Below are 26,224 nucleotides of genomic sequence, written 5' to 3'. Positions count from 1 at the left end.
TTTTTTTCCTTCTGCAGACTATACCACCACTTGTTTCCTATTACTAATGGATCTACAACTTTGCTGAGATATTGAAAATAAATTATTTCAAATGTATCCAGAGTAAAAAGTCATCCCAAGAATTCCCCATAGTTTCAGCCAATTAATACAACTGAATGGAAAATAGTTACTACAAAGAAGGTATGATAAAACAACACTGCAGTTTTTATACATCTGACCGGATTTTTACAGATTACACATTTTCTTACCAGCTTCAGCAGCTGAAACAAGGTATTCTGTTGCCTCTAGCCGTTCTGTTCTCCCCTCTGTCTTATACGATTTAATGGCATTGTAGCTAAAAGAATTAAACAAGAGATTTCAGAGAAGATGAGAAAAAACAAACTACATATTAGTGTTTTGAGTTATTTGAAAATATGTTGCTTACATTAATTATACAGGGTGTTCCTAAAGTCTGGACGCATAGGCAAAAACGCATATTTTCAAGAAATTAAATGAATGAAATGTTCAACATCTAATTTAATTGGAATATTAACAAATAACATTTTTAATAAAATTTCCATCATTTGTGATGCAAAGGTTGATGTGCTTTGCAAGATTCACGTGAACCTGATGCAATAAATCCACATTGCCGTCAACTGTTCTATGTGTCCAGGCTTTAGGGACACCCTGTAATATTTAAAGCTGAACTATAATATAAACAAAAAACATGGGGCTTTCACAGAAGAGTTTTCTCCAAAGCATGGCACTGAGAAGCTGCATCAGGAAAGCAAAAAACAGTTCTGAAGTATAATTTCATTCTGTATTTAGTAATAGCAATACTTCCTTCAAGGTGGGAGCATGTACTAGATTTTATCTAAGCATATATTTGATCAATGATCTGATGACAGGAAAAAAACCAGGCAAAAACAAGCGGATTTTTAGAAGGAGAACATTCATTCAACAAACGTTTATTGCATGCAAGGTACTCTGACAGAGGATGTGAGGGATAAACACAAAGTTTAAATAAGCTCATGTTCTTGATGCTAAGAGATTAAGAACCTAAAACCAGAGATAAATTCCTCAACAATTAAAACCATCAGAAAATGAAATGAGCTGCCTCAGTAGGTTCTGGGTTCTTTCTTAATAGAGATCTCTGGATGGCTACGTATCAGGTATGTTGCAAAGGGTAATCCTTTTTGTTGCAGGATGGACTGAATAGCTGCAGAGATTGCTTTTAATTCTCAAATTTTGTGATTCTGGCAACAGAAAGGAAAGGATGATAAAGAAAACATATTGTAAAGAAAGAACCCAAAGCCCTTGGGAACCAACTGCTTACACAATAACTCATGACGCCAATGTACAAAGCACATCCCTCACAACAACACTGTGAAACACTATTACTCCCATTTTACAGATAAGGAAATACTCTCGAAGAGGCTAAGTGACTTTCTCACAGTTACACCAGTTATCAAGTAGGAGACCAGGACATGAACACTGAGATTTTCTGATTTCAAGTTAACTAAACCAGGGCTTCTTAAGCTTTATCCACTCCCGACCCCTTCAGCACTTCTTAAACTGCTTAAACTTAAAAGTTTTCAGTCCGACTGACTTGGAGAATTATTGTGTTGACATTAACAGAAGTTAGGTGAACAAGAGGAGATGTTTAGAGTAAGGTACCTGAATAGCTACTGTGGGGAATGTGGTAAGAAATCATCAAAAGATTAATAATTAAAAAAAAAACTGTTGAGTGGCAGTCAAGGCCCAGATTAGGTTAGAGTATAATTCTGTAATGGAGATAGTTGCAGACTTTAATGGCTTTCTCCATATAACTAACTTTTGGTAATTCTGGAATGAAAGCAGATGTGAATGACTCCAGTTTTACACCTGGCTTAGTGGGAAAATATTAAGGGATTTAAAGTTCCTGATAAAGCACCATAGCGAGTAGGCTGACATAGCTAATCATGGGTCTACAATAGAAGCAATGAAACCAGAAGGAGACTGAAGGACTTTTAATCATTCACTTCTCAGAACCTCAGTTTCCTCACTTGTAAAAATGAAGAGGCTGAAATAGATTATATTGAGGTACTTCTAGCTTTAAATTTCTATGATTCCATAATTAGAAGAATAGAGACCAGAGGTCATGATTAAGACAAAGAATCACCTCAAAAGATATGAACAAAATAGAATAGTGAAGGAGAACGAATTCAAGAATTTGAGAAGTTGGAGGTGGAGTAGTTCTGGAAGTAACCATGTAACCTTACTGCTGAGAAAGCTGAGGTACTATGAGTCCAATGCGCCAGATGTGTAAACAGTGCAAATAGTGAAAATGATAGCATGAAATTTAAAATGTCGGCCAGTACTAAAGTCATTAAAGAAGTTAAGAAATATCTAGAAATCAGTAGTGCCGTTGAGAAGGATGTGGAGATGGTAGATATTCACGTTCTAGACTCAAAACAATCAGTCAATAAACATTTATTAAACATCAGCTATGCATCAGACACTATGCTAAGTGCTGGGAATACAAAAGAGGCAAAAGAAATGCCTTTGAGGAGCTCACAATCTAACGGGGAAGCAGAGTTAGAAGAAGTAAATATGTACAGATAAGCTACATAAATATAAAATACAATGAAAAAACAGGAAATAATTAATAGAGGGGCAGGCACTAAAAAACTAAGAGGAGTTGGGAAATGCTTTATGTAGAAGCTGAGATATTAGTTGGGACTTAAAAGAAAGCCATTAGGCAGAGATGAGGAGGGAGAGAATTCCAGGCATAGAGGACAGCCAGAGAAAATGCCTGGAATCAAGAGATGGAGTGTTAAAATGACTAATATGGAAATACTTTACATGATTACAGATGTATAACCCATATCAGACTGTTTAATCCTCAGGGGAGGAATAGAATCTGGACCTCAAAACTTAAACAAAGTATTATTTAAATAAAAGAGATGGAGTGCCTTGTTTGTAGAACAGCAAGGCAGCCAGTGTCACTGGACTGAAGAATATGTGGCAGGGAGTGGGGTGTAAGGAATGGAAAGATATGTGTAGGGGCAAGAGGGAGTCTGGTTATGAAGAGCTTTTAACACCAAACAGGATTTTGTATTTGGTCCTGGAGGTGAAAGAGAGCCAATGGGGTTTACTGAGTAGGAGTTGACATAGCTAGATGTTCACTTTAGGAAAATTACTTTGGTGACTGAATGAGGAATGGATTGGAGTGGGAAGAGAGTTGAGGCAGGCAGACCCACCAGCAGCTGTTGCAATAGTCTAGGCATAAGGTGATGAAGGCCTGTACCAGAGTGGTGGTGGTCTGAGGAGAGAAGGGGGCATATTTAAGATGTGTTGCAAAGGTGAAATCAACATGCCTTGGCAACAGACTGGATATGGAGGGTGAGGGATAGTGAGAAGTTGAGGATGACAGCTAGGTTGTGAGTCTGAGGAGGTGAGAGGTTGGTATTGTACTCTACAGTAATAGGAAAAGGAAGGAGAGAGGGAGAGTGGCTAGTGATGGTGGTGACAGAATGGTCTAGAACAGGGGCTCTTATATGGGAGGGTCTATGAATTTGTTTTTCATAACTATTTCACTATAATTGGTTTTCTTTGTAGTCCTATGTGTTTTATTTTATGCATTTAAAAATATTATTCTGAAGTCTCCATATAAGTCTATGACACAAAAACGTTAAGAACCTCTAGTCTAGAAAGAGCCCTGGGCAAGTCACTTTGTTTTGCCACAGTTTTCACAACTAGAAAATGTGGATAATAACATTTACATCCCAAGGTTGTTGTGAGGATCAAAAGGAGATTGTTTTTGCAAAACGACTTAGTATAGTGCCTGGAACATAGTAGGTTCTATATAAATGCTTAATTCCCTTCCCTGATGAAAATAAGAGACTTTTCATTGGGTAATCTTTGTGAAAAACTAATTCTATTATTGAAATGTCTTTACTAATAGCAAGACACCTTAGAGGTCATCTAGTCCAACCATTTCATTTCACAGATGAGGAATATGAGGTCCAGGGTGGTAAAGCGATTTGCCCAAAATAACACAGATAAAACAGATCAGAGACTAGGACCGAGTCTCCCAACTCAAGTCTAGTGCACTGTTGCAAAAAAGAAAAAAAAACAAATTTGAGAAATAACTTTTTTTTATTTTAATAATACTTATCCGAAAGCCACTTAACTAACAATGTCAACTACTTGAAACGCAGCCAAGAAAGTAGGCAAAAAAGATGTCACAAATTATATGAACTTTACTCAATGGAGAGTCCCTCAGGGATTCACTTATAATTTACCTTTATTTTATTTATAACTCTAAGAAGCCTGATCATCAGTTAGAAAGGGAGGAAGGGGCACTGACACTAAGAAGAAGCAATAGATGACAGTAAGGGAACAGATGAGAAATTTAAAGATAGAAATGAGTACTTAAAAAAACAAAAACAAAAACAGGGGGGCGGGGAAAGCATAGCAATCTGGGATGATGAACAAGTGGACAAAGAGTCCCACTCCATTCACCTCAACAGGCCATGAGAACATCATTGTATTACAGCCCAACAGCCAACGTTCATAATCATGACTCTGAGTCATCAGGAAAAGTAATTTAACTGAACATAATACCCTTAAGAAGTCCAGGAAGAATGCTATCCAAAGAAGGAGGGTATAGAGGTAACATAAAATTTCACTCTATCCAGTTGGGCTACAGAAAACTATTATGATTTTGTTGGGAGACTTAAAAAGGGGAAGGAACAGCCAACATTTGCCCCTCAGATGAAGGTGTATGGACTGCTGACAATAACCCAGGTAACACTATTGCTTTGTGAATACATGCTTTAACTGAGGGCAAAGTACCAAATGGGAAGGGATTACCATCACCTAACAAACACTCCATGGAGCCTTTTTTAAAACAGGAAAATCAATCTACTTCACAAGAAATTCTTGACTATTAAGAGAAATATGGAACTGAGGACAACAGGCAAAAATGAAAAACATCTGTAAAGATGTCATTACAAACTTGTTTCATCATCAAAATTAGTGGAGCCATCACATATGCACTTAAACATCTCATACAGATGTCCTATATGAGGAAATGAAATGGCACTGAAGAGAACAGTTGGACCAGACCAAGTATACATAAATGAAGTCTGATCAGCAAGTGACACTATTTTTAGTGTTAAGAATTCTCAAGAATTGTACCCTTAAGGGGAGAGTACAAAAGGTATAGATCCTATTACATAATTTACTACTAAGCCATATGCCTACTTTTTTCCCTCTAGAAAATTATTCATTTTTGTTCTGTTGATGCTTTTAATTTTTACACATTTATTTCCAAACATATAATTTCCCCCTTCCCTCTCTAGCAAGCCTTGTCCTTATAAGAAAGATTACAAAAAAAAAAAGTAGTTCAACAAAACCAACTAACATGTCAACTGAGTCTGACAGGTCCCTTACTTCTCCAGTGAGGAAAGTATATTTCTCAACTCTTTTTCCTGGCCAAACTGAATCATTATAATTACACAGCATTCCATTTTGTTCTATTGGGTTTTTTCCCACTTAAATTGCTGTAGTCATGTATACTACCTCCTTGTATCAGCTTACTTCATTCTGCATCAATTCATATAAATTGCCCCATGTTTTTCCGAATTCCTCATCTTTGTTTCTATAGAATGTAAGCTCCTCAATGGCAGACACTGCATCGTTTTTGTCTTTGTTGCTCCAGCACCTTACCTATAGCATATATTTAAAAATTCTTGATGGATTCATCAATGTACAATGATATTCTACTGCTTTTCTCTATTACAATTTATGTAGCCATTACCTAATTGTTTAGCACCCACTTTGTTTCCAGCCATTTTCTGTTATGAATATTTTGGTATATACAGGATCTTTCTTTGCCTTTGACCTCCCTAGGATATATACCAAGCAATGGAATATTTGAGTCAAAAAATATGGACCAATTTACAGTTCCACCAACTGCCTGTGTACATGTATTTCTTCATTTTTACTATTTACTACATTTACTATTTCCATCTTTTGTCATCTTTGTCAATGTGCAGGGTGAAAGGCAAAATAGCTCAGAATTGCTTTAACTTACATGTTTATTACTGTCTCTCAAAGTTACTGTTACATGTTTTACTGTCTCAATGTCACTCAAAGAGTGCATTTGTGATGAAGTTATGAGAAGGAAAAAAGGAGCCTTCTGCAAAAAAAAATGTTTTATAGTAGATCACATGTTTATAATCCTCTAAAAGACTGAAAGATATAAAGAAAACAAGATCTCACCTGTTTGCTGATTACAAAAAAAAAAAAAAGAGTTTGCTTTAAAGGTTCTACTCCTAAAGTGTTTCCCATGCAGATGCTGAAACCATATAAGAACCCCGAAAAAATGTAACACAAATTTAACTTTGTTCAAATATTGTCACATAAACCAAGAAGATGTGTTTGCCAAATGTGTTGTCATAGAGTCCACATAGGGAAAGATTTCTGAGGTGGTGTAAAAGCTCATGTTTGCAACTGTCATTTTACATCAATCCCCAGAACAACGCAGAGCCTTCTAAGTAAGATGTATAGGAACTCAATAGTTTAGCCTATCCACCCAGGGGTGGGGATGAGGGGGAGAACCAACAAAAAACAAATGAAGACTGTCTGTTGTCTAGATTATCACACAGAACTGAATGATAACCATATCCATTCATCAATAAATATACTTTGGACAAATACTACAGATGGGCAAATAATGTACTTTTCAGAAATTATTTTATTTATTTAGCATTCTTTTAATAAGCCTAAGCTTCTCCTTAAAGCAAAGGCTGATTTTTAAAATACCAAAATGCTACTGATGATGCTGTATGGCTGTGAGTCATAAAATATAATGCCCTGCACACAGCTGGTGTTCAATAAATGCTCGTTGATTAACTGGTTGAATACTGCAGTCCCTAAAGAAGTGAACTTAAGGATCACCCAAGAAGCAATGGAGAAGATACAAGGGGGCTATGAGAAGATTGGAATAGATGGCAAATGAGGAATTATGTGAGCAAAGCAGTATAAAATGTGTCAGAGAAATACCTAACTGGGTAAAAAGATGGATGAGTCAAATAGTGAGAATGAGGGATAACTGCTATGTTTCATTAGTATTCATGCAATGTCAAAAGACCTAGAAGATTTCTAGCACAGTGGGTCCCCTCCTCTCACGGCAGACGTACAGGAATCAGAGACAAGAATCATATAGCATGGGCATGCACGGACGGTTTGCAAACTATATCAACTCAGGCTCTTTCCCATAACATATGGTTATGTGACAAGGTCGTGCTATTATGTTCCTATGCGTTTATGGCAGAGAATGTTGAGAAGGTATGTATGGTACAGTAGATTTGGAGAACTGGGTTTAATAGCAGAAATCTGCCCCACATATGACCCCTATCAAGTTCTTAAGTTCTCTGGGTCTCAGTTATAGCTACCAAATGAACCAACTGGATTAGATGATTTCTAAGGTCTCTTTTGGCTCATGGACAGCATGAGAACATGACAACGTTACAGTCATATGTGTTTTGTTCTCCCTGTGTTCAAAAGAATTGCCAGTTATTTCCAAACGGTAGAGACAGAATAAGTTTTGAAGTAGACCAAAAAGAACTAAGAAGTGAAGTTGGTCAAATGTTAGAAAGCAAAGAAGATGCTGTGGTCCTCTTGTTACATCATTTCTGTCTTCTTAGCCACCTGAGCTCTCTCTTTCACCCATAGTTCTCATGTAGCTTTGTTGTATGTTTTTTTAAGGTTATGTAAGAGTCAACATTCACCTCTGACCTCTCCACCTTTCCAGGTTCACAATGTGGAATTTTGTATTCTTGGAGAACTCCAGAACCAACAACTCCTCCCCAACAAATGATTGATAACCATGGATACTACATGTGACTATAATCCACAAACAACAAAAACATTTTCATTTTAAGTGTTAGATTCAAGTTCCATACCTTCCCACAAATGGGTAACCAAAATTGTTACATAATGGCAAAACCAAGGTAAGTAATATTCATTTCTTTGCCCTGTACATAAATACCCATTGTCAGAAGTAAATATGAACCATGAAAGAGCAACATGTGGACATTAGAAGAAAAGTTTACTTCTAGTGGACACTGGACAATTAGTTTTTTATAAGGGAAAACTGGATAGTAAATCTACATTAAAAGAGCCTTCTCTTTAATGTAAAGCTCTCTTGTACTACAGATATATTATAACCAGAGACAATGAAGGCTGCTGCATAGCACCTTTTCAAGTCCTATACACAAATATCAACAAGCAGATGAGGCTGGTTATTTAGCTTTGTCAACACTACGCTGTAAAAGGAAGGGTAATATATTTTAAAAAATCCATACTCTCTCAGAGGATATCTTAAGACCTCTATTGACATACTTACAAGAAAAAGTAGAGTCCCCAAGATAAACCTGCACCCCACACATTTGGAGTTACTCCTTGATAAAGGCCTCGTAGTCCATCAACTTTCCAAATAGTGGTCAAACAATGTACTATTCCTTTATTTTGGTCTCAGTTCCAGTCCGTCATTCACTACACAATAAAGAATATAAAAAATTAGTTAAAATTGAATTCTACCTATTCCTTTCCAAATGAGATATTGATAAAGTGCTTAGTACAGTGCCTGGTGAATAGTAGGTACTTTACAAATATTTATTCCCTTCCCTTTCCATCTTCTCTGTACAGTCAAGGACCTGGAAGGCCATCAAAGGTCATCTAAACCAACCCCTTCATTTTACAAATAAGAAAACTGAGGTCTCAAGGTTAAGATTCTCATTGATGGTAAACAGGACACATAAATGCTGACATTGTACACATCTTTTTTTTGTGTAAGGAAAAAATTCTAAAGATAAAATCCTTTATGTAAGCAACAATTTCAGGTCCACATAGCACTTTTTTTTGATGCACTCAAAATGCTACAGAAATTACATTATCTTTCTTTAATTGTTGACCAGACCATATTGTACAATCTACTCAATAAAGTCCATTGCCTCCCCACTGCCTCTAGTTTTTAAAGCCTTTGTATCCTGGTTCCAAACTATTTTTCTGGCCTGGAAAAATATTTTTGCATTCTTTTTATTTGTATTCAAAGGTCTGGCATAACATCTGGCACAGTTGATACTTTGATGATGTATTAGATGCTAGATTTGAACCAAAATCTTCTTGATTCCAAGGCAACTCTCTACATACTACATCATGTTATTAAAGTAATGGGTAGACGTTTCAAAGGGGCAAATTCAGACCTCATGTAAGGAAAATTTCTTTCTTTTTTAATATACATTTTATTTTTCTCCCAACAATGTAAATTTTTAAAGTTTTGAGTTCCAAATTTTATCCTTCCCTCCCTACCCCCTCCTTGAGATAGTAAGCAATGTGCAGTCATGTAAAACATTGTAATGAAAATTTCCTAACAGTTATTTGAAGTGTAATGTGCTGCCTAAGGAGGATGTGGATTCTCCTTCAGTGGAGAATGCTTATGAGCAAAAGTTGTAATCACTTGTGTATGTTGTAAAAAGCATTTCTTTTTCAGGTATGGGTTGGACTAATTGGTCTCTGAGATCCATTTTAACTCTAAAATTATGTAAAAAAATCACCTTCGAATGAAAAACAAAACAAAAAAATCAATTCTCTTAAACAGTGAATGACAAAATGTTGAGTAATAAATGTATATATACATATAAAGGTATGCTGGCAATCAAAATGGGCTTGTGTGAGGTAGTGAGGAATAGAGTGTGAACACTTCACAGGGTATATGTATATATATATACATATGTATTATTAATGTTTGAGAATCAATATTTAGAGAAAAGGGAAATGGGATACATTTGAGTCTGTGGGAATCTGATTATTTAGCCTTTAGGAATGTCTTACTCCCCCTTCTTTAGATTTGTAGATGTCACCTCAGCTGTGAATGGAATACAAGATTGTGAAAGCTTCCCTATGAATAACTCAGGCAAGGTGATACTCAAATAGTACAAATTTAGTTAGGATGGACCTTACTAAGCCTAAGTTTCGTTTTCCTGTAAATCATATGATTTCGGGGAAATCAGGTGGTATTCCCCTCTCCCCCTCCCTAGCCTACTCACAAACCACCATCTTAACATTAAAGTTTCCTTATAAGGTAATTCTGTAGTTTCTGTGCTGGTATTGGGGTAAAACTTATTCTTGGTTAGATTGTGAGGCCACCTGTCCCCGCAAATGGGGACAGAGGTCCAGCCTCTGGGGTGGGATTTCTTAGAATTGTTTGTACAAGGATATATATCCCCTTGCTTGCCTTCTTCCCCTTGCCTCTCTTCACTACCATCTCCGCCCTGGTAGTGGGAGAGGAGATGCTCAATTCTTGCGAGACTTGATCAAATAAAGCTTCTGTTTTGTTTCTACCTTGAGAAAACCGAGATACCTCTGTTTTTTTATTTGAGCCAGTGGTCTGTTGTCCCACACAGGCTCTTAGCACTCAGTTCAACCAAGTGCCCTTGAAGAGTTTGGCCTTTATTTCCTTGATTAAATTAGGAGTCCCTGATGACCTCCTTGCCTCATAGGAAAGCCTAGTTTACATGGGTTTGAGTGACATCAGAGGCTTTTAGACCACATTGGTTTAAGTTGAATCTTTGTGATGATTTTAGGTCACGTGGGTGAGTTGCATGTGTGACTCACCCTTGACCCTGAAAAAGATATAAACCAGGGTTGTCTTCCTCTTTTTTGGAGCTCTGACCCACAGCCATGGTGGTGAGAATGACTCTGGGCCAGCCCTTGTTATGAGCTTCCTGGCTGAACTAAGCCTGTCTGTCGATGTTTGTAATTTGTCTGTCGATATTTGTAATTTGTCTGTATTTGCTCTGAAGTTCAGGGTGCTGGCTTTTTCCCCTGAACTAAGTGAATGGTATCTGTATGCTGAATTAAAGTAAGCTTGTTAACCCCTTAATGTTGCTTTCCTTAGTAAAGCAGATCAAAAGAATCTGGGCTTTTGTAGCGTTCTGTGAGCTGGCTGTTGTTGATCTTACACCCCCCACAGAGGCTGCTAGCCAGATTGTTGAAACAAAAGGGAAAATCAGATTTCTTTTTTGAATCTGACATTTTATATTATAAAAAACAACAACTGTGTTTTAGTTACAAAAAAAATTCCAAAGGTTTTTTTAAATCTACAAACTCCAAATTTTCCAACCAGTTTTATATCTCTAAATTCTGTTTAATAAATAAAGCAGGTTCCTCCCCTCCCTGCCCACCCCTCCCTCCCAGTGGAGATTAGAGACAAATCATTAATAGCTGAAAGGCAAAGTCAATTCCTTTTATAACTAATCTGCCCATAGTACAGTTTAGCTACTCCTTTAAATGAATTATTCAATTTTCCTCTCACTCAGCTCTTTAAGTTTTAGATCCTCTTCCCCTTGCATAAGTCTTTTGATCCAGTAAACTACCTATTTTCTCTCCTTCATTTTTTTCAACATGAAGCTCATATCACTGTAATACTCCCCAAGTGGAGCTAAGAAGCACCTGGCTTGTCAAAGTCCAACTAATTATGGCTCTAGTCCAAAGATCTCCATATTTACTTTTTTGAAAAGTTATGTACCAAAATTCTCATAATTATAGGTAATTTTCACCCTCTTTGTAGACAATGTTATTCTCTACTATAATATTTTACTCTACACTATACTCAGAGTCATGTCCATGAAGTACTATTATAGGTTACTGTTTGGTCATTTCAGTTGTGTCCTGACTTTTTGCAACCCCATTTGGGGTTTTCTTGGCAGGGATACTGAACTGGTTTGCCATTTCCTTCTCCAGCTCATTTTACAGATGAGGAACTGAGGCAAATGGGGTTAAGTGACCTGCCCAGGACTACACAGATGGCAAGTGTCTGAGGCCAGATTTGAACTCAGGAAGATTTCTTCTGACTCTAGCACTCTATCCACTGCACCACCCAGCTATAGCTATCTGGCTGTTATTATTTATAAAAGTTATTAGTGCTCGTGATGAATGTTTTACTTCCTTCCTCCTGTTCCATCTTCAGCAATCAGCATGTCTCTGCCTTGCATGTGTGTGATACATACACACACACACACGTAGGTTACGGAAATGAAATTAAGATAGTTTGCCTTTCTGAACGATTTAAAGAAATACAAGACAACGTGAGGAGGAAAAGGGTACTAATAACTAAGAAGAGTGTCAAGGATTCTTAACCCTTTTTGTGTCATAGATCTTCTCAAATTATTTGTAAATGCATGGAATTATGAAGGAAAGCAATTATATTCAAGTTACCAAAATGTATTTTTTAAAAATTCAAGGACCCCAGTTTGAGAACTGTTGTTCCATAATATCTTGCTTGGTGAACATATCAGCTCTCAAGGTTTCCATTTTCAACTCCATGCTGCTAATTCCAAGATCTAAATTTCCAGTCCTACTCTCATCGATGGCTACCACCATAGTGCAAACTTTACCACATGCCTGGAAAAAAACCATACATACACATGTATGTATACACACAGTATATTGTGACAGATTGGTGTCCTTGCTTCAAATCTCTAAATAGAAAACTCTACTTGGCATTTAAAGTCATTTACCACCTGGCTCAGTCTTCTGAGACGATAAATCCAGCAACACCCGCCTTCCTTGCAGTTCTTCCATTTCTTGTCCTTTGATTCTGTGCATTTTCACTGCCTATTTAACCATGCCTGGAGTGCTCTCCCTCCTTAGGTCAGCCACTGACTTCATGCTCAGGACAATCAGAATCTTCTGCAGAAGGCCTTTTCTGGTCCTCCCACTGTCTCCTCCTCCATGGCCTTCTGAGATACCCATCTTTCTGTACATTTTCTTGTATATTCATAGTCTTGGTATGCTGTCTCCTTGATTAGAATGTGAACTTCTTAAGGGCAGGCATCACGTTTTTTTTTGCCTTTGTGTGAATCCCAGGCACTTGGTACAAGTGACTATCAGCCAGAGTGAAAGCTTGTACATGCTTGCTCACTGTTGACTAACTGCTTTTACTCTGGTCATTACTCCTATTTCATCTTCCTCCTCCTCCTCCTCCACAATGAAAGAGACAGCCAAAAGGATGTTAGATGTATTTTAAGCTTATTTTGATGGAAACAAGGCTTTCATGGTACTTCCAGATAATTTCACACGACACTCTTTTTTCCCTTCGTGTACAATCTTCCCCCACTAGAAAGGAAGTTCTTTGAAAGCAGGAAATGTGTCTTGCTTGCTTGTATTTGTAACTCCAACCGTTAGTATATTGTCTGGCATATGGTGCTATTAAATACTTAATATTCTCTCTCTTCCTTTCAGACTGTCATTCTGTCCCTATTTGAACATTGCCAGGGACAATTACTACTTCAGAAGGCAGCTCACTGATTTTTGGACTCACTTAAGTCTTAGAAAAGTCTTTCTAATACTGAGCTGAACTATGATTCTGTACCTTCCACAATGAATGTTATGGGGCTGTAATACAGAGCTACAAAGAATAAGGCTAGCACTCCTCGTCTAAAAGATGGTTTACATAGTTTCACTTGCTCCTCAGGGAAAATGAATGAGGATAGGTACTATAAGTATTACTGTCACCACTTCACAGATGACAAAACTGAACTTCGCCGAAGTCAGTAAACATTAAGGAAGAGATATTACTTCACACTACTTCATAAATTCATTATCTAGTGCTTTGAGGTTTGAGTTTTCCTCACAACAACCATTAATGGTAAGGTGTGCAACTATATCCCTATGAGGGTCTGAGATAGGGCTTTCCTATAGTCATATAGATTGGAAGCTCCTGAAAAGACTTGTAACAGTCCAGAATGCTATTTGTACTACGCTTCCCACATCTTGGTAGAAACATAGATTTAGATCTCAGATTTTAGTCAAACTGGCATATTTTACCTATGAGAACAAGGAGGCAGAGTGACTTGTGCCCAGAGACACACAGAAATGAGTAGGAGAGTCATAGTTTGAACCCAAGCCCTCTGACTCAAAATCTCATACTATATATTGAATACTACTGTACATCATGTGGAATCCTTCAATTATCCCCAAGGAAAGAATGAAATTCTCTAAATAATCAGATTACTTTCCAGATCTAATAGTGAGACAAACCTGATCTGTATGCAATTAAATTTTATACAATAGAAAATTAACAAATTTAAAGCTCCGTTGTCCAAGCAGACTTTCCTGAACGTTCAAACATTTTGGTTGATCCTAAGGTAGATAGTACAGATATCATGACCTTCATTTGACAGAGAAGGAAGCCAAAGAGGTTAAATGCTCATCCAGTGAGTAGACATCAAATGAAGCACTTATTAAATGTCTTATGTGCCAGGCAATATGCTAAACAGAGAGATTTGGTTTGCTATCTCCCCCAATAGATTCTGAGCTCCTTGAGGGCAGGGCCAGTCTTTTGACCCATTGCTTGGTGGGCTCTTAGTAAGTGCTTACAAATTGGCAGTGCCAGATGTACAGATCCTCCCGCTACAGGTGGAGACAACAGGCAAACAACTTCTGGAGATGCAAGGTATGTACAGGAACATTTGGAGATCAGCACTGGTATTGAGGGGACTAGGAAAGGCTGATTCATCAGGGAATGGGATTTGAACTCCACTATGTACCTGGGGTAGGGAACCTGCAGCCACGAGGCCACACACGTGTAGCCCTCTAGGTCCTCAGCAGCAGCCCTTTGACGGAATCCAAACTTCACAGAACAAATCCCTTTTCAAAGAGCGACACTTGAGGACCTAGAGGGCCACGTGTGGCCTCGAGACCGCAGGTTCCCTACCCGGGACATAGACTATTATAGCTCATAACCTGTTAAACACAAAACGCTAATAGAACACTCAAACTTTGCAAAAAATCTACTGTGGCCTCTGACGATGTATTCCTTCAAGAAAGGGAGCTAGGCAATGAGTTCCTTGACAGTGGGTTACTGTGTATCCCCAGTCCTGGGCACATAGGCGCTTAATAAATGCTTGTTGACAGTCAGCCTGAACCAGGGTTCAAGTACTGCCACAGCTAGTAAAAGTCATGAAATCTCTGTGCATCAATTACTCAGGTAACTATATTTGCCTATTCAAGAGGGGGCAGCTCCTAAGGCAAAGATGCAGATAAAAAGAAAACCATTTACTCTCCATCCCACCCCTAAACATCCGGCCCACACGCCGGTGTGCTCCTCCCCGGCCCCAGCCCCTGAGGCTGCTGTCGTTGGGTGGCCTGTCATGTGCTTGCCTCCGGGTAACCGTCCCAGTGGCAGCGACTGCAAGGTCCCCCGCGCGTGGTGCAGGGGGAGGACGCCGCACTCGGAAGCGGCCCTCGAAGGAGGGTCCCACGCCGGCAACCCCACGGACAGGGTCCCACGGCGATGGAGGACCCCCCAGGGCGGGCTCCCGGTCCGCCCCCTCCCCCCTCCCCTGCTGCCCGCCAGCTCCGTGCCCCAGCCCCTGGGGTGCGCGAGCCGCCTCCGCCTCCGCCGGGATGGGCGCCCTCTTACCCGCGAAGCGGATCTTCACCAGGTCGAGCGGATGCAGCGCCAGGTTGGAGAGGACGCCGCCGCTCACGCCCGCCACCAGGTTCTCGTACCGCACGTGACGGAAGACTGTGTAAAAAGGCGATGACCCCGCCGTCGACTGGCTCTGGGCCGTCATGATGTCGGGAGCCGCGGGCACCACTGCGCCCAGAGCCGCGGAACTGGGACGAGACGCCGCGGGCCGCCACTGTAGCGGCCGTCGCCGCCTGGATCGGCGGAACAGCCGCGGGCCGGGGTCGGGCACCACCTGCGCGCGGGCGCCGGGAGATAACTCCGGGAGCCGAGGGCGGGGGCGTGGTGCGAGGGGGCGCGGCGGAAGCCGCCGAATGAGCGTGCTCTTCGGTGGGGGGAGGGGGCAGGCGCGCGAGGTGGCCGGAGGCGCACGGCACGCAGCCGCGGTAGGGAGGCTCGCACAGGCGATCCCACCTCCTTCCAAGCCCCGCCTCCGCTTTCCGGAGAGGAGAAACTACAAACCGCCGGGTCGTGGGCGGGGCCTGGGATGAGAGGATGATTGAAGAGGGCTTCCTCCCGGCTTCGCTCACGTGAGCGGAAGTAGCGGCGACGATCCGAGGGGAAAGCGGAAGTCGTGAGCGCGGGGGAGCTTGGTCGGAGTGGCCGCGCCGGCAAGATGAAGGTGAAAATGTTGAGCCGGAACCCGGACCATTATGTCCGGGAAAACCAAGCTGGACCTGCAGAGAGGTGAGCGGGCTGTAGGCAGTGGGAGAGGTTGGACCGAACAGCCCCTACGGCCGCCTCTTCGCACACGGAGCTCGGTCGGGCCCCTCGGAGGAGGGTGGCAGGGTCCCCCCACCAGAAGTGGGTGACTCGAGCCGGGCCTTGTTTCTTATCCTCGGTTCCCGCGTCCTGCGCTCGGGTTCGTTGTCTCGAGTGGGAGGACACGTGGGGCGCTCGCTGGACGGTTTCCACCCTCGGTACGGGGGAGGCTAACTCTCCAGTGGCGGGAGGACTTGTGAAGTTCACAAATTAGTTTATTTCACCAACTTGCTGAAGAACGTCGTGCACGTGTTAAATCAGAAGCGCAGAACGCTGGATTGGAAGAACCCTTAGAGATAACAGTAGCATTTATATAAAGCTGTATGGTTTGCTGAGGACGTTACAAATACCTCTTGTTGCAACCACCTTGGGAGGGGGGCGCTGTTATTTTGCCCATTTTACAGGCGAAGAGACTAAGGCAGAAAGATGTTAAGTGGGCTGTCCAGGGTCAAAAAAAAAGCTATTAAATGACCGAGGCCGGATTTGAACTCGGGTCTTCCTGACTCCAGGTCCAACACAGACGACTTCACCACCTACCAACTAATGAGGAAGCCGAGGTCCCTTTGTTTAGCAGACATATTAAGGTGTGTGCCAGGAACAATGCCAGGCGCTGGGGCATGCCAGGACAAAAATAAGACTGTCCCTGCCCTCGGGGGACTTACAGTTTATGCCCAGAGAAAGGAATAGTTTGCCCAAGGCTCAGAACTAGTAATGGCTGAGAGCTCAGGCTTCCACACTGGGTATTCTGACTTAATATCCTGTATGTTTACACTGAGTCGTGGGGAATTGTCATCATGCCTGATTGGCCTCAAGTTGAAGACCTAACCATTTGGATGGTTGAGGAATGGAACAGCCCTTAAAAGCTAAAGTAGTTTATTCTAGGGATCCATCCAGTTCAAGAAATGTACAGGCTTATTACTTTTCCCTGTTTTTTCTCTTCTTCCTCCACTTCTAAGCCATCTGTTCTGCTGTCTATTTTGCTGTCAGTTCAGGTGACCATGTGGTGGGAAGAGTTTGAAACTAATGTTTAGAATTTAGATGGGCCCTTCATTTGTCCACACTTTTCTACTCTTTTATTGACAGGTATATTTGAGAATCGCAAGCTTTATGAAAATAGAATTAGTGGGCTACGTCAGATCAACAGATGTTAAGCCCAAGGACATACTAAGTGTCCTATGTGCAGCATTCTTGCAGGGGATGTCACTTTCCTGGAATACTTCTCTTTTTCACTTGTGCCTTGTAAAAAACATTTTTGTTGTTGTCATGTCTGTCTCTTCATGACCCCATTTGGGATTTATAATATATACATGATATACATTTGTTACGTGTAATTATATCTATGCGTGCATTTGTATGTGTGTGTGTATGTATGTATGCCTATATCCATAATATACACACAAATATATATGAAGTAGATAAATACTAGTTTGCATAGTTAGTTTGGGAGAGAAGGCATATTGTTGGGGAAATCAGGAAAGTCTTAGTGAAGATGGGGGCTTGCACTGCAGCTTAAAACGGGAAGGACTTTTTTTAACAAAATATTTCTTTATTGAATAAGGTAATGCCTTTTCTTGAATTCCACCTAGCATCAAGTCAACATTAGTCAGAAACAAAATAACTTGAGAAATAGTATCCAATTAACTGTGGCCAGAAAATCATTTCAACTTTACAGCACCATCAGTAAAATTGATGTCTTAAATAGGCAACACACAGATCTGAAAAGTTGCAAGAATAGGTTTACACCAGATCTTTTTTTTAAACATCAATCTATTGCCCCTTTCCTCAGTCTGCCCTCCCTTCTATCACCCTACTCCCCTGCCCCCTTCCCCTTACTTTCTTGTAGGGCAAGATAGATTTCTGTACCCCATTGCCTGTATATCTTATTTCCCAGTTGCCTGTAAAAACAACTTTTTTTTTTTAACATTTGCTTTCAGAACTTTGAGTTCCAAATTCTCTCCCCTCTTCCCTCCCCACCCACCCTCCTTGAGAAGGCAAGCAATTCAATATAGGTTACACATGTATCATTATGCAAAACACTTGGATAATAGTCATGTTGTGAAAGACTAACTATATTTCACTCCATTCTATCCTGTCCCCCTTTATTTAGTTTTCTCCCTTGACCCTGTCCCTTTTCAAAAGTGTTTGCTTTTGATTACCTCCTCCTCCATTCTGCCTTTCCTCCTATCATCATCCCCGCCCCCATCCCCTTCCCCCATACTTTTCTGTGAGGTAAGATGCCCAGTTGAGTTGTGTATGTTGTTCCCTCCTTAAGCCAAATCTGATAAGGACTCTTTAGTTAGAGGTCAAGGTGGAGTGCAATTCAGGCATGAGGCCCCCACAAAGTCATGGAGGTAGTAGGTGTTAGGAGTAGAGAGATGACCTATTTAGATGGTTAGAGGTGCCAAACTGTTGTGTGAGGGCCAAATGGAATTTACCCACTGTTTGTCTAGGGCCCATGGACTTAAAATGATATAGATATATATATGTGTGTGTGTGTGTGTGTGTGTGTGTGTGTGTGTATATGTGTGTGTGTATATATATATATATATACACGTGTGTGTGTATAAATGAATGAATAAATAAACTTTATTTAAACATATAAAACTCATTCTTGGCTCTGTACAAAAACAGGTGGCCAAAACAGGCTGCCGGTGAGATTTAGCTCTAGCCTGTGTTTGTTTTACAGGCCCCTGTACTAGACAACTCTCCCAAATGATTCAGTTGAAGAGAAGGTGTCTGCATTGACAAAGTTGAATTGTTTTACTTATCTTATGAAACATTTCAGTTTTACAGTTAGTTCCTTGAGGGCAAATACCACTTAACCTTTTACCCACAGCATTTAGCGTAGTGTTGGGCATACAGTAGACCCTTAAGAAGAATTTGTTGAAAAGTAAATGAGCGAATGGGGAACATGGCAGGAAATAGTAGATGAAATTTTCTCTATAAAAGAACGTAATGGACATTAATGGTCATTGTTCTCATTTCAGTTCCAAGAAACTATGATCCTGCATTGCATCCTTTTGAAGTTCCACGAGAATATACAAGAGCTCTGAATGCTGTCAAACTGGAGCGAGTATTTGCAAAACCATTCCTTGCTTCCCTGGATGGCCACAGAGATGGAGTAAATTGCATGGCAAAACATCCAAAGAGCTTGTCTACTGTGCTTTCTGGAGCCTGTGATGGAGAGGCAAGTGTGACTTGGAAAGTTAATAAAAATATTATTCTAAAAATAGTTCTTTAAAAGTTCCTGTTTGTCACAGGCTATGCTCTTTTGTTCCTAATTTAATGTTTTTTCGTGCCCTATTTTATTAATTATCAAGATGTAAAGGACTTTATTTCTACAGATTAGTAGTGACCCATTCTACTTGCAATTGACTTTACTTTTCCTGGAATGTAGTTCTTCTTTGCCTGAACATTTATATTCAATGGAAATGTCTTGATGTGGTTTGTCATAGGTGAGAATTTGGAATTTGACCAAACGAGAATGTATACGTACGTTGCAAGCACATGAAGGTTTTGTACGAGGAATGTGTACCCACTACTGTGGAACTTCTTTTTTTACGGTAAGGCAATGCTTTTTCAGCCCGTGGCACACGAGTGTGAAACTGACTAAAGTGGATGAGTTTCTTAGCCAGTGTTTCTGTTTAACGTGCTAATAATAATTTAGTCTTAGAGTTTTCAAAAAATGAACACAATAAATATGCTAAAATTCAGGAGGAAAAGCATATATAAATAAATGATAAATAATCATTTTGTGGCTTTTGGTTCTTAGAGAAGAAAAGAATGTTGGGAGAAAAACTGAAAAAATACAAATAATTTATAACATGATTTCTCCTTATTTATTATTAGCTGAGAGAATCCATGTCTCTTATAAGGCATCATTCAGTAGGGCTAACAATAATATCTGCCCTGTCTGTTTACCAGGGCTGTTGGGATTGAAAACACAAACTGTAAAGCACAGTAGCAGCAGCAGCCTGATCTAGTATACTAGGCAAGGGCAAAAAAAGCTTTCGGTTTGAAGATGGAGGCAACCTAAACCTCAACAGTAGGGTGATGGGTAATGACTTGTGGGGTGTTATTGTAGTGAAATACTATAATGCAATTAAAATGAAGTGTGAGCATATAAAAAAATTTAGGAAATAATGCAAATTGAAAAACAGAACCAGAAGAGCCGAGTACATAGAAATGAACAAAGTACATTCTAATTTTAATCATATAATGGGAAAAGTGAATTGCTTTTAGCTTCTAGAGAGATAGCTCAATAGATAGAAACAAATATAAGCAAACAAGATATTCCCTATCCTTTAAGTAAGAGCTTATATTCTAAAAGAGAAGATAAAATATAAAGAGAAGCCTTTGGGGGGGAGTAGGGAGGGAGGAGAGTGAGTTGAGCTGGGAATAAAGTTGGTGAAATGGTGAGCTGGATTAGGGAAATCATCTTCTATATGCCAGGGACTCTGCTAAGAGCTGGGGGGATAGAATGACAAAAATGAAATGGTTCCTGCTGTCTAGAAGCCTTCTTTCTTTCTGAGCAAAATAGTATTTATAAAGGAATTTCCCAACAAGGAAAGGTGTTTACCTTTTGTGGATTTCAAGATATACTGTATAAGCCTGCTATTCTCTGAGTATCATTTAGTAGCTAATAATAGCTTACATATCGCGCTTTAAAGTTTGCAAATCACTTTCACAACAAACTTTGAGGTAGATTTTACAAGTATCCTCTTCATTTTAACAGACTCTAAGAGGTTGTGACTTACTCAGGGTCACAAAGCTACTAAATATCTGGGATGAGATTCAAATTCAGGTCTCTTAGCTCCAAGTCCCTTACTTTATCAACCATGCCATGCTTTAGACATTCTGAATTTGTGCTTAATTTTTATCATTTTGCCTATTCTTCTGCACTTCTCTAAAGAAGAGCCTTGTGTATGTACCCTGATGCACCAGGAGCAGGAGACATCTGGGGGCTATGGAAATCTTAGTAGTTTGTAATTCCTGCTATGTAGTAGGAATAGACTATTCTATTAGGTCTGCTTTGTCCCTCTTCATCCCAGCCTGCTAGATCTTTATTATTCTCCTTCTTGCAACTTCCTTAGCAGCTATGGGTCTGAGTCCTTTCTGCCTACATTTAGCCTTCAAGGTTCTGCTATTGCTGTTTAATGTACACTGGTTCCTCCAAAAAAATTTAGTGTAAGTTTTCAAGGAGCCCTAATTTGGGGCTGTCCAAAATGTGGCCCACAGTGCAATTTGTGTGGCCCTCCTACAAGCATAGAAATTTACATAAATGCTTTAGTAAATGAAGCTGAGCTACCCAAGAGCTCTCACTAAAATGGCAAATGAAAATATATTGTCTGTTGTTTCAATAAATACCTAAGGTTGGACGGCCCTGCTGGAAGCAGAGACTTAATGTTGAATGTTAGAATGTCTCCCCAGTATTTTTTTCTCCCTGGTCCAGACCTTTCATTTCATTAGTATAGGGAACTCCTGGTGTTAAAACTAACTCTAGCAGTGCATACCAACAACTGTGTAACTATGTAAAGCTGTCTAAGGTGTTGAGAACAGACCTTAAATGACTTGTGTGTAGCCACACTGCTAGTATGTATCTAGTAAGACTTAGGTCTACCCAACTCCCAAGTCAGCCTTCTGTTTACTGTGTCAAACTACCTTTCTGGAGAGTAGCTTGAAAGAGGTTTCAGTTAAAATTGAGGCACATGCTGTATTTTTAGTCTTTATAACTTAGAATCCTTTAAATCATTTGTAGGTTGGTGATGACAAGACTGTGAAGCAGTGGAAAATGGATGGACCAGAGTATGGAGAAGAGGAGGAACCTTTACATACAATATTAGGAAAGGTACCAAAATCTGTTTCATTTATTAAAATTTTTACTGTTTCATATTTCAGGTTAATACTGGAAGGACCAGGTGTATTGATTGACCCAAAATATTGTAATTTTGCTTTGAAATAAAAGTTTTCACCCTAGATCTCTTTTCTTTGCTTTACGAATAAAGAAAATACGCACTGTGCCAGTTGACACAGGTTGTTCCTTCCAAGTACTCTTAAATTTTGGTTCTTCTAGTATTAAATGCCATTATAACACACCATTAAAACCAGTGGTTTTTTTTTTTTTAATTATAATACTGAAATGGATCTTTAGACTATGGGTTTTTATCATCTGGTATTTGCTACTATCCTTGGCATATGCTGGAGTTCTGCCACATTTTGAGAAAAAAAATGAATATGAGAGAAGAAGAAGAAGATGATGATGGTGATGGTGATGATGATGATAATGATAGGAATATTTATTGGTGGTAAAACATTGCTTTCATAAAATACCTTTACTTGATTTTCAAGTGTAAGTGTATATTAACATTTAATATTATATATTCCTGTGTCAAATAGAGTTATTTTTATAGTAATAAAATGGAAGAATACCTTAATGAATAGGAAAGAATGTGACTTGGTTAAATACAGATAGGTGGCAAAATAATATTGTGTTTTAAAGTTGACTAAATGTTTCCTCAGAAGTCTCCTTCACAATAGTTAGCTTAAACCATTTATTCATATATTTTAAAGGTAAATTTGAGCCTAGCCTTTGTCTGAATTCAGTTTCCAAATTAGTATTCTCAAATTTCTGAGCTTACCAGTTTAACAAAACAAAATAAAATATGTGTTCCTTCCTCCTCCTCCATCTTAAGCTTGATGTAGGTTAGGGAACAACATGTAAGTGTATGTCAGCACCAAAAATCCTTATTTTTATGAGATAAATGTGGTGTAATGAAAATTCCTTAATACTTTCCTGTTTTATTAGTAGATTTAGGAATCTTGATACCTTGGTGATACTTAAAAGACTATTTACAATGAGATGAAATGAAACTTCTCCCCCTGTTGACTTCAAAACTTGTACATGTATGCAATATAATGCAAATATCATAATACAAAACCTTTGTATGTATATAATACAAATATCACTAATTTGGATTACTTTTTTCTTTGTGTCAGTGATTCATTAAGAGTTTCTATTGTTGTAATGGACTTTTTTTTAAACATAGAAGACTTGGTAAATATGCTGAAAATATTGCTATGTAAATTTGAAGTCATAAAGATTATTCCTGTAACAGCCTATTTGCTTTTAAAGACAGTGTATACTGGAATTGATCATCATTGGAAAAAAGATGTTTTTGCTACATGTGGGCAGCAGGTGGACATCTGGGATGAACAAAGAACCAGTCCTATTTGTTCAATGACTTGGGGTCTTGACAGTATAAGCAGTGTTAAATTTAACCCAGTTGAGGTAATATTCTTTTTAATTTTATGCTCTGAATAGTCTGTTTTCAAATATAGCTTATTATTTTAAGCTATTTGGGGAGAGCTTTTTGTAAAGTTTTGATGTCAGTGTTCTCTGAATCTTCATCTTGAATTTCTAATCCAAAATTGTTTTTTCATCTTTCAATGATAAATGCCTTACCTATCTCAAGAATTGTTATGAGAATAATGTTTCAAAATGAACTAATGTAAAAATTTAAGGTGACTGGCATTGTTACTACAATAAGCAATAATAAATACCTATTTCCCTGTGTCCTAAGGGATAGGCATATATATTTTTTCTTCTTCCTGGTAAATTTTCCTGGTAGATCCATTGGCCAGTTCTAAAGCAACAGTTACTAATTACGAGCTTGAGAACCTATTTTTTAAGACTCAGCATTTGTCAATAAAATTCCTTTTTGTTCCGTGGTAGGTTTATTAAACTTTGAGAATGACATAGTGGCATTGAAAGCAAATGGTGTGCATGTTTTCCCTATCTTTCCTAGATTGTTAACATGAAAGATCCTTAGTTTCTTCAGTATTTTTTTCTTCCATCGTATACTGCAACCTTTCCCAGCCTTTTCATCTTGAGTGATTCTTCTTGGACATTGTTGTCTCTGTATCTTATGTTTAGCAAACTGAGAAAATAATGTTCCTATGTTAAAAAATTCTCGAGTTTATGTGAGGCGTTAGACCTTACGTAAGTTGTTAGTAGTAGACAAAAGTGAAGAGTTGTGAGATCCTCGGACCGTAGACAACGAAAGTAAGAAAGAAAGGCACCAGGAGATGGCATTAAGGGAGTGTTGGATCCATATTCATTCTCACAGAATGAGTTAAAAGCATACACTGAAATGTATGATGTTTATTATCTAGAAGAATGTTCAAAGTGTCCCAGAAGTCTTAGTGGAGTCTTAAACTTCAGTATGTTAACTATCAAAGCTTAAAATTGCACTAAAATTTTTGGGACACTGTGAACATCCTTTATGCAAATAACTGTTAATAATAATAAAAAATAGTTTTAAGTAGGTTTTAGAATTATCTAATTTGCAGTGTTTGCTACCAAACTACTTTTGAACATGTTATTATTACACTTATTTTTAGACTAATATCTTGGGAAGTTGTGCTTCTGACAGAAATATAGTGCTATATGATATGAGGCAAGCCACTCCTTTGAAGAAGGTGAGTTTCTATTTTCTCTCCTCCTTTGCATTTGTTAATGTTTTTCTCTATTTAGGTCACAATGATAAGAAAAGAAGCAGTTTTTTTCCTTCAGAATTTTGAGTTTAAATCATTCTAAAGAAAGAAACTTTGTCAGAACTGTATGCAGTTACATTTTTTACCACATTTAAAGCATTTGTAATCAGATGAAAAATATGTATTTGAAGGCCATGGCAAATCTGCATTTTGGCATGTGCCAGGGGAGGACAATGATAGGGTAGAAGAAAGTGTTGACCTGCTCAGAATCCTTCAGGGATTCCCATTGCTTACAGGATTAAATCCAAACTCTGTAGCTTAGCATTCCAGTGTCTTTTCAATATTAGGTTGCCCTTTCTCCAACACTCCCCACCTCCTCATTCTTGCAATATAAATTCCTTTCAAGTCCAGTCAGTATGCATTTATTAACATCTACTTTGTGTGAGATATGATGCTAAGTGCTTTGGGTACAAAGAAAGGCAAATACAATTCCTACTCTCAAGGAGTTCACAGTCTAATAATAGGGGAAGGCAATATGCAGACAACTCTTTAGAAACAAGATATTTCAAGATAAATTTGGGATAAACCACAGAGGGAAGGCATTAACATTGGAGGAATTGCAAAACCCTTCTCATAGAAGGTGAGATTTTAGCTGGGCCTTGAAGAAAGCCAGTGAGACCAGGATGTGGAGATGAAAGAGAATTGGAGGCCTGGGGGACAGCCACTGAAAATGCCTGGAATCAGGATGTGGAATATCTTGTGCAAGGAACAGCAAGGAGGGCAATGTCACTGGATCAAAGAATATGTGAAGGTAAATAAAGTGTAAGAAGACTGGAAAAGTAGGAGGGGGCAAGGTTATGACGGGCTTTAAGAGGAAAATAGGACTTTATATTTTATATCAGAGCTGTTAAGGAGCCATTGTAGTTTATCGAATGAAGGTATGACATGCTCTGACTTTGGCTTTTAGGAGCATCGTTTTGATAGCTAAGTGGAGGATGGACTAGAGTAGGGAGAGACTTGAGGCAAAGAGACCAACCAGAAAGTTTTCACAATAGGTAGGTGTGAGGTGATGAAGGCTTGTAAGAGGATGGTGGCACTGTCAAAAGAAAACAGGGTGCAGTATAATAGAGATGTCAGCAGAATCACAGGACATGGCAATAGATTGGATATGGAGGCACCAAGAGGGTGAGGCCTAGAGGAGGATGATATTAGTTTGGAAGCCTGGATGACTAGAGGATAACAATGGTGCTACCCTCAATAGAAGTAAGGAAATTAGAAAGAGGAGAGGGCTCGAAAGGGAGAAAAATGATGAGATTAGTTTGGGGCATGTTGAGTTTAGTATGTCTCTAGGATGTGAGTTATTTAAAGCCACTTGGAGATGGGAGACTGAAAGTCAGGAGAAAGGTCAAGGCTGGCTGAGGTAGATCTGAGAATCCTCTGCATAGAGTTAATTGAATCCGTGGG

At 39.1% G+C, this 26,224-nt stretch overlaps 2 protein-coding genes across 2 annotated transcripts in view; one reads left to right on the top strand and one right to left on the bottom strand.

The window, feature by feature from the left end:
• SLC25A32 (solute carrier family 25 member 32) overlaps window positions 1-15,770 on the bottom strand; it is a 30,368-nt gene extending 14,598 nt beyond the window's left edge. The window contains 4 exon segments of the mRNA XM_036742003.1: window positions 249-334; window positions 8,378-8,497; window positions 8,499-8,526; window positions 15,458-15,770. Coding sequence (XP_036597898.1) covers window positions 249-334; window positions 8,378-8,497; window positions 8,499-8,526; window positions 15,458-15,611 — 388 coding nt within the window. The 5' untranslated portion in view covers window positions 15,612-15,770.
• A 336-nt stretch (window positions 15,771-16,106) lies between these two features.
• The window catches only part of DCAF13 (DDB1 and CUL4 associated factor 13), a 35,042-nt gene continuing 24,924 nt past the window's right edge, over window positions 16,107-26,224 (top strand). The window contains 7 exon segments of the mRNA XM_036741429.1: window positions 16,107-16,169; window positions 16,171-16,192; window positions 19,255-19,454; window positions 19,723-19,830; window positions 22,026-22,115; window positions 23,400-23,555; window positions 24,668-24,745. Coding sequence (XP_036597324.1) covers window positions 16,122-16,169; window positions 16,171-16,192; window positions 19,255-19,454; window positions 19,723-19,830; window positions 22,026-22,115; window positions 23,400-23,555; window positions 24,668-24,745 — 702 coding nt within the window. The 5' untranslated portion in view covers window positions 16,107-16,121.

The sequence above is a fragment of the Trichosurus vulpecula genome, chromosome 1, assembly GCF_011100635.1.
Source record: "Trichosurus vulpecula isolate mTriVul1 chromosome 1, mTriVul1.pri, whole genome shotgun sequence".
Classification (NCBI taxonomy): Eukaryota; Metazoa; Chordata; class Mammalia; order Diprotodontia; family Phalangeridae; genus Trichosurus; species Trichosurus vulpecula.
This window is presented reverse-complemented; position numbering and strand designations above follow the sequence as displayed.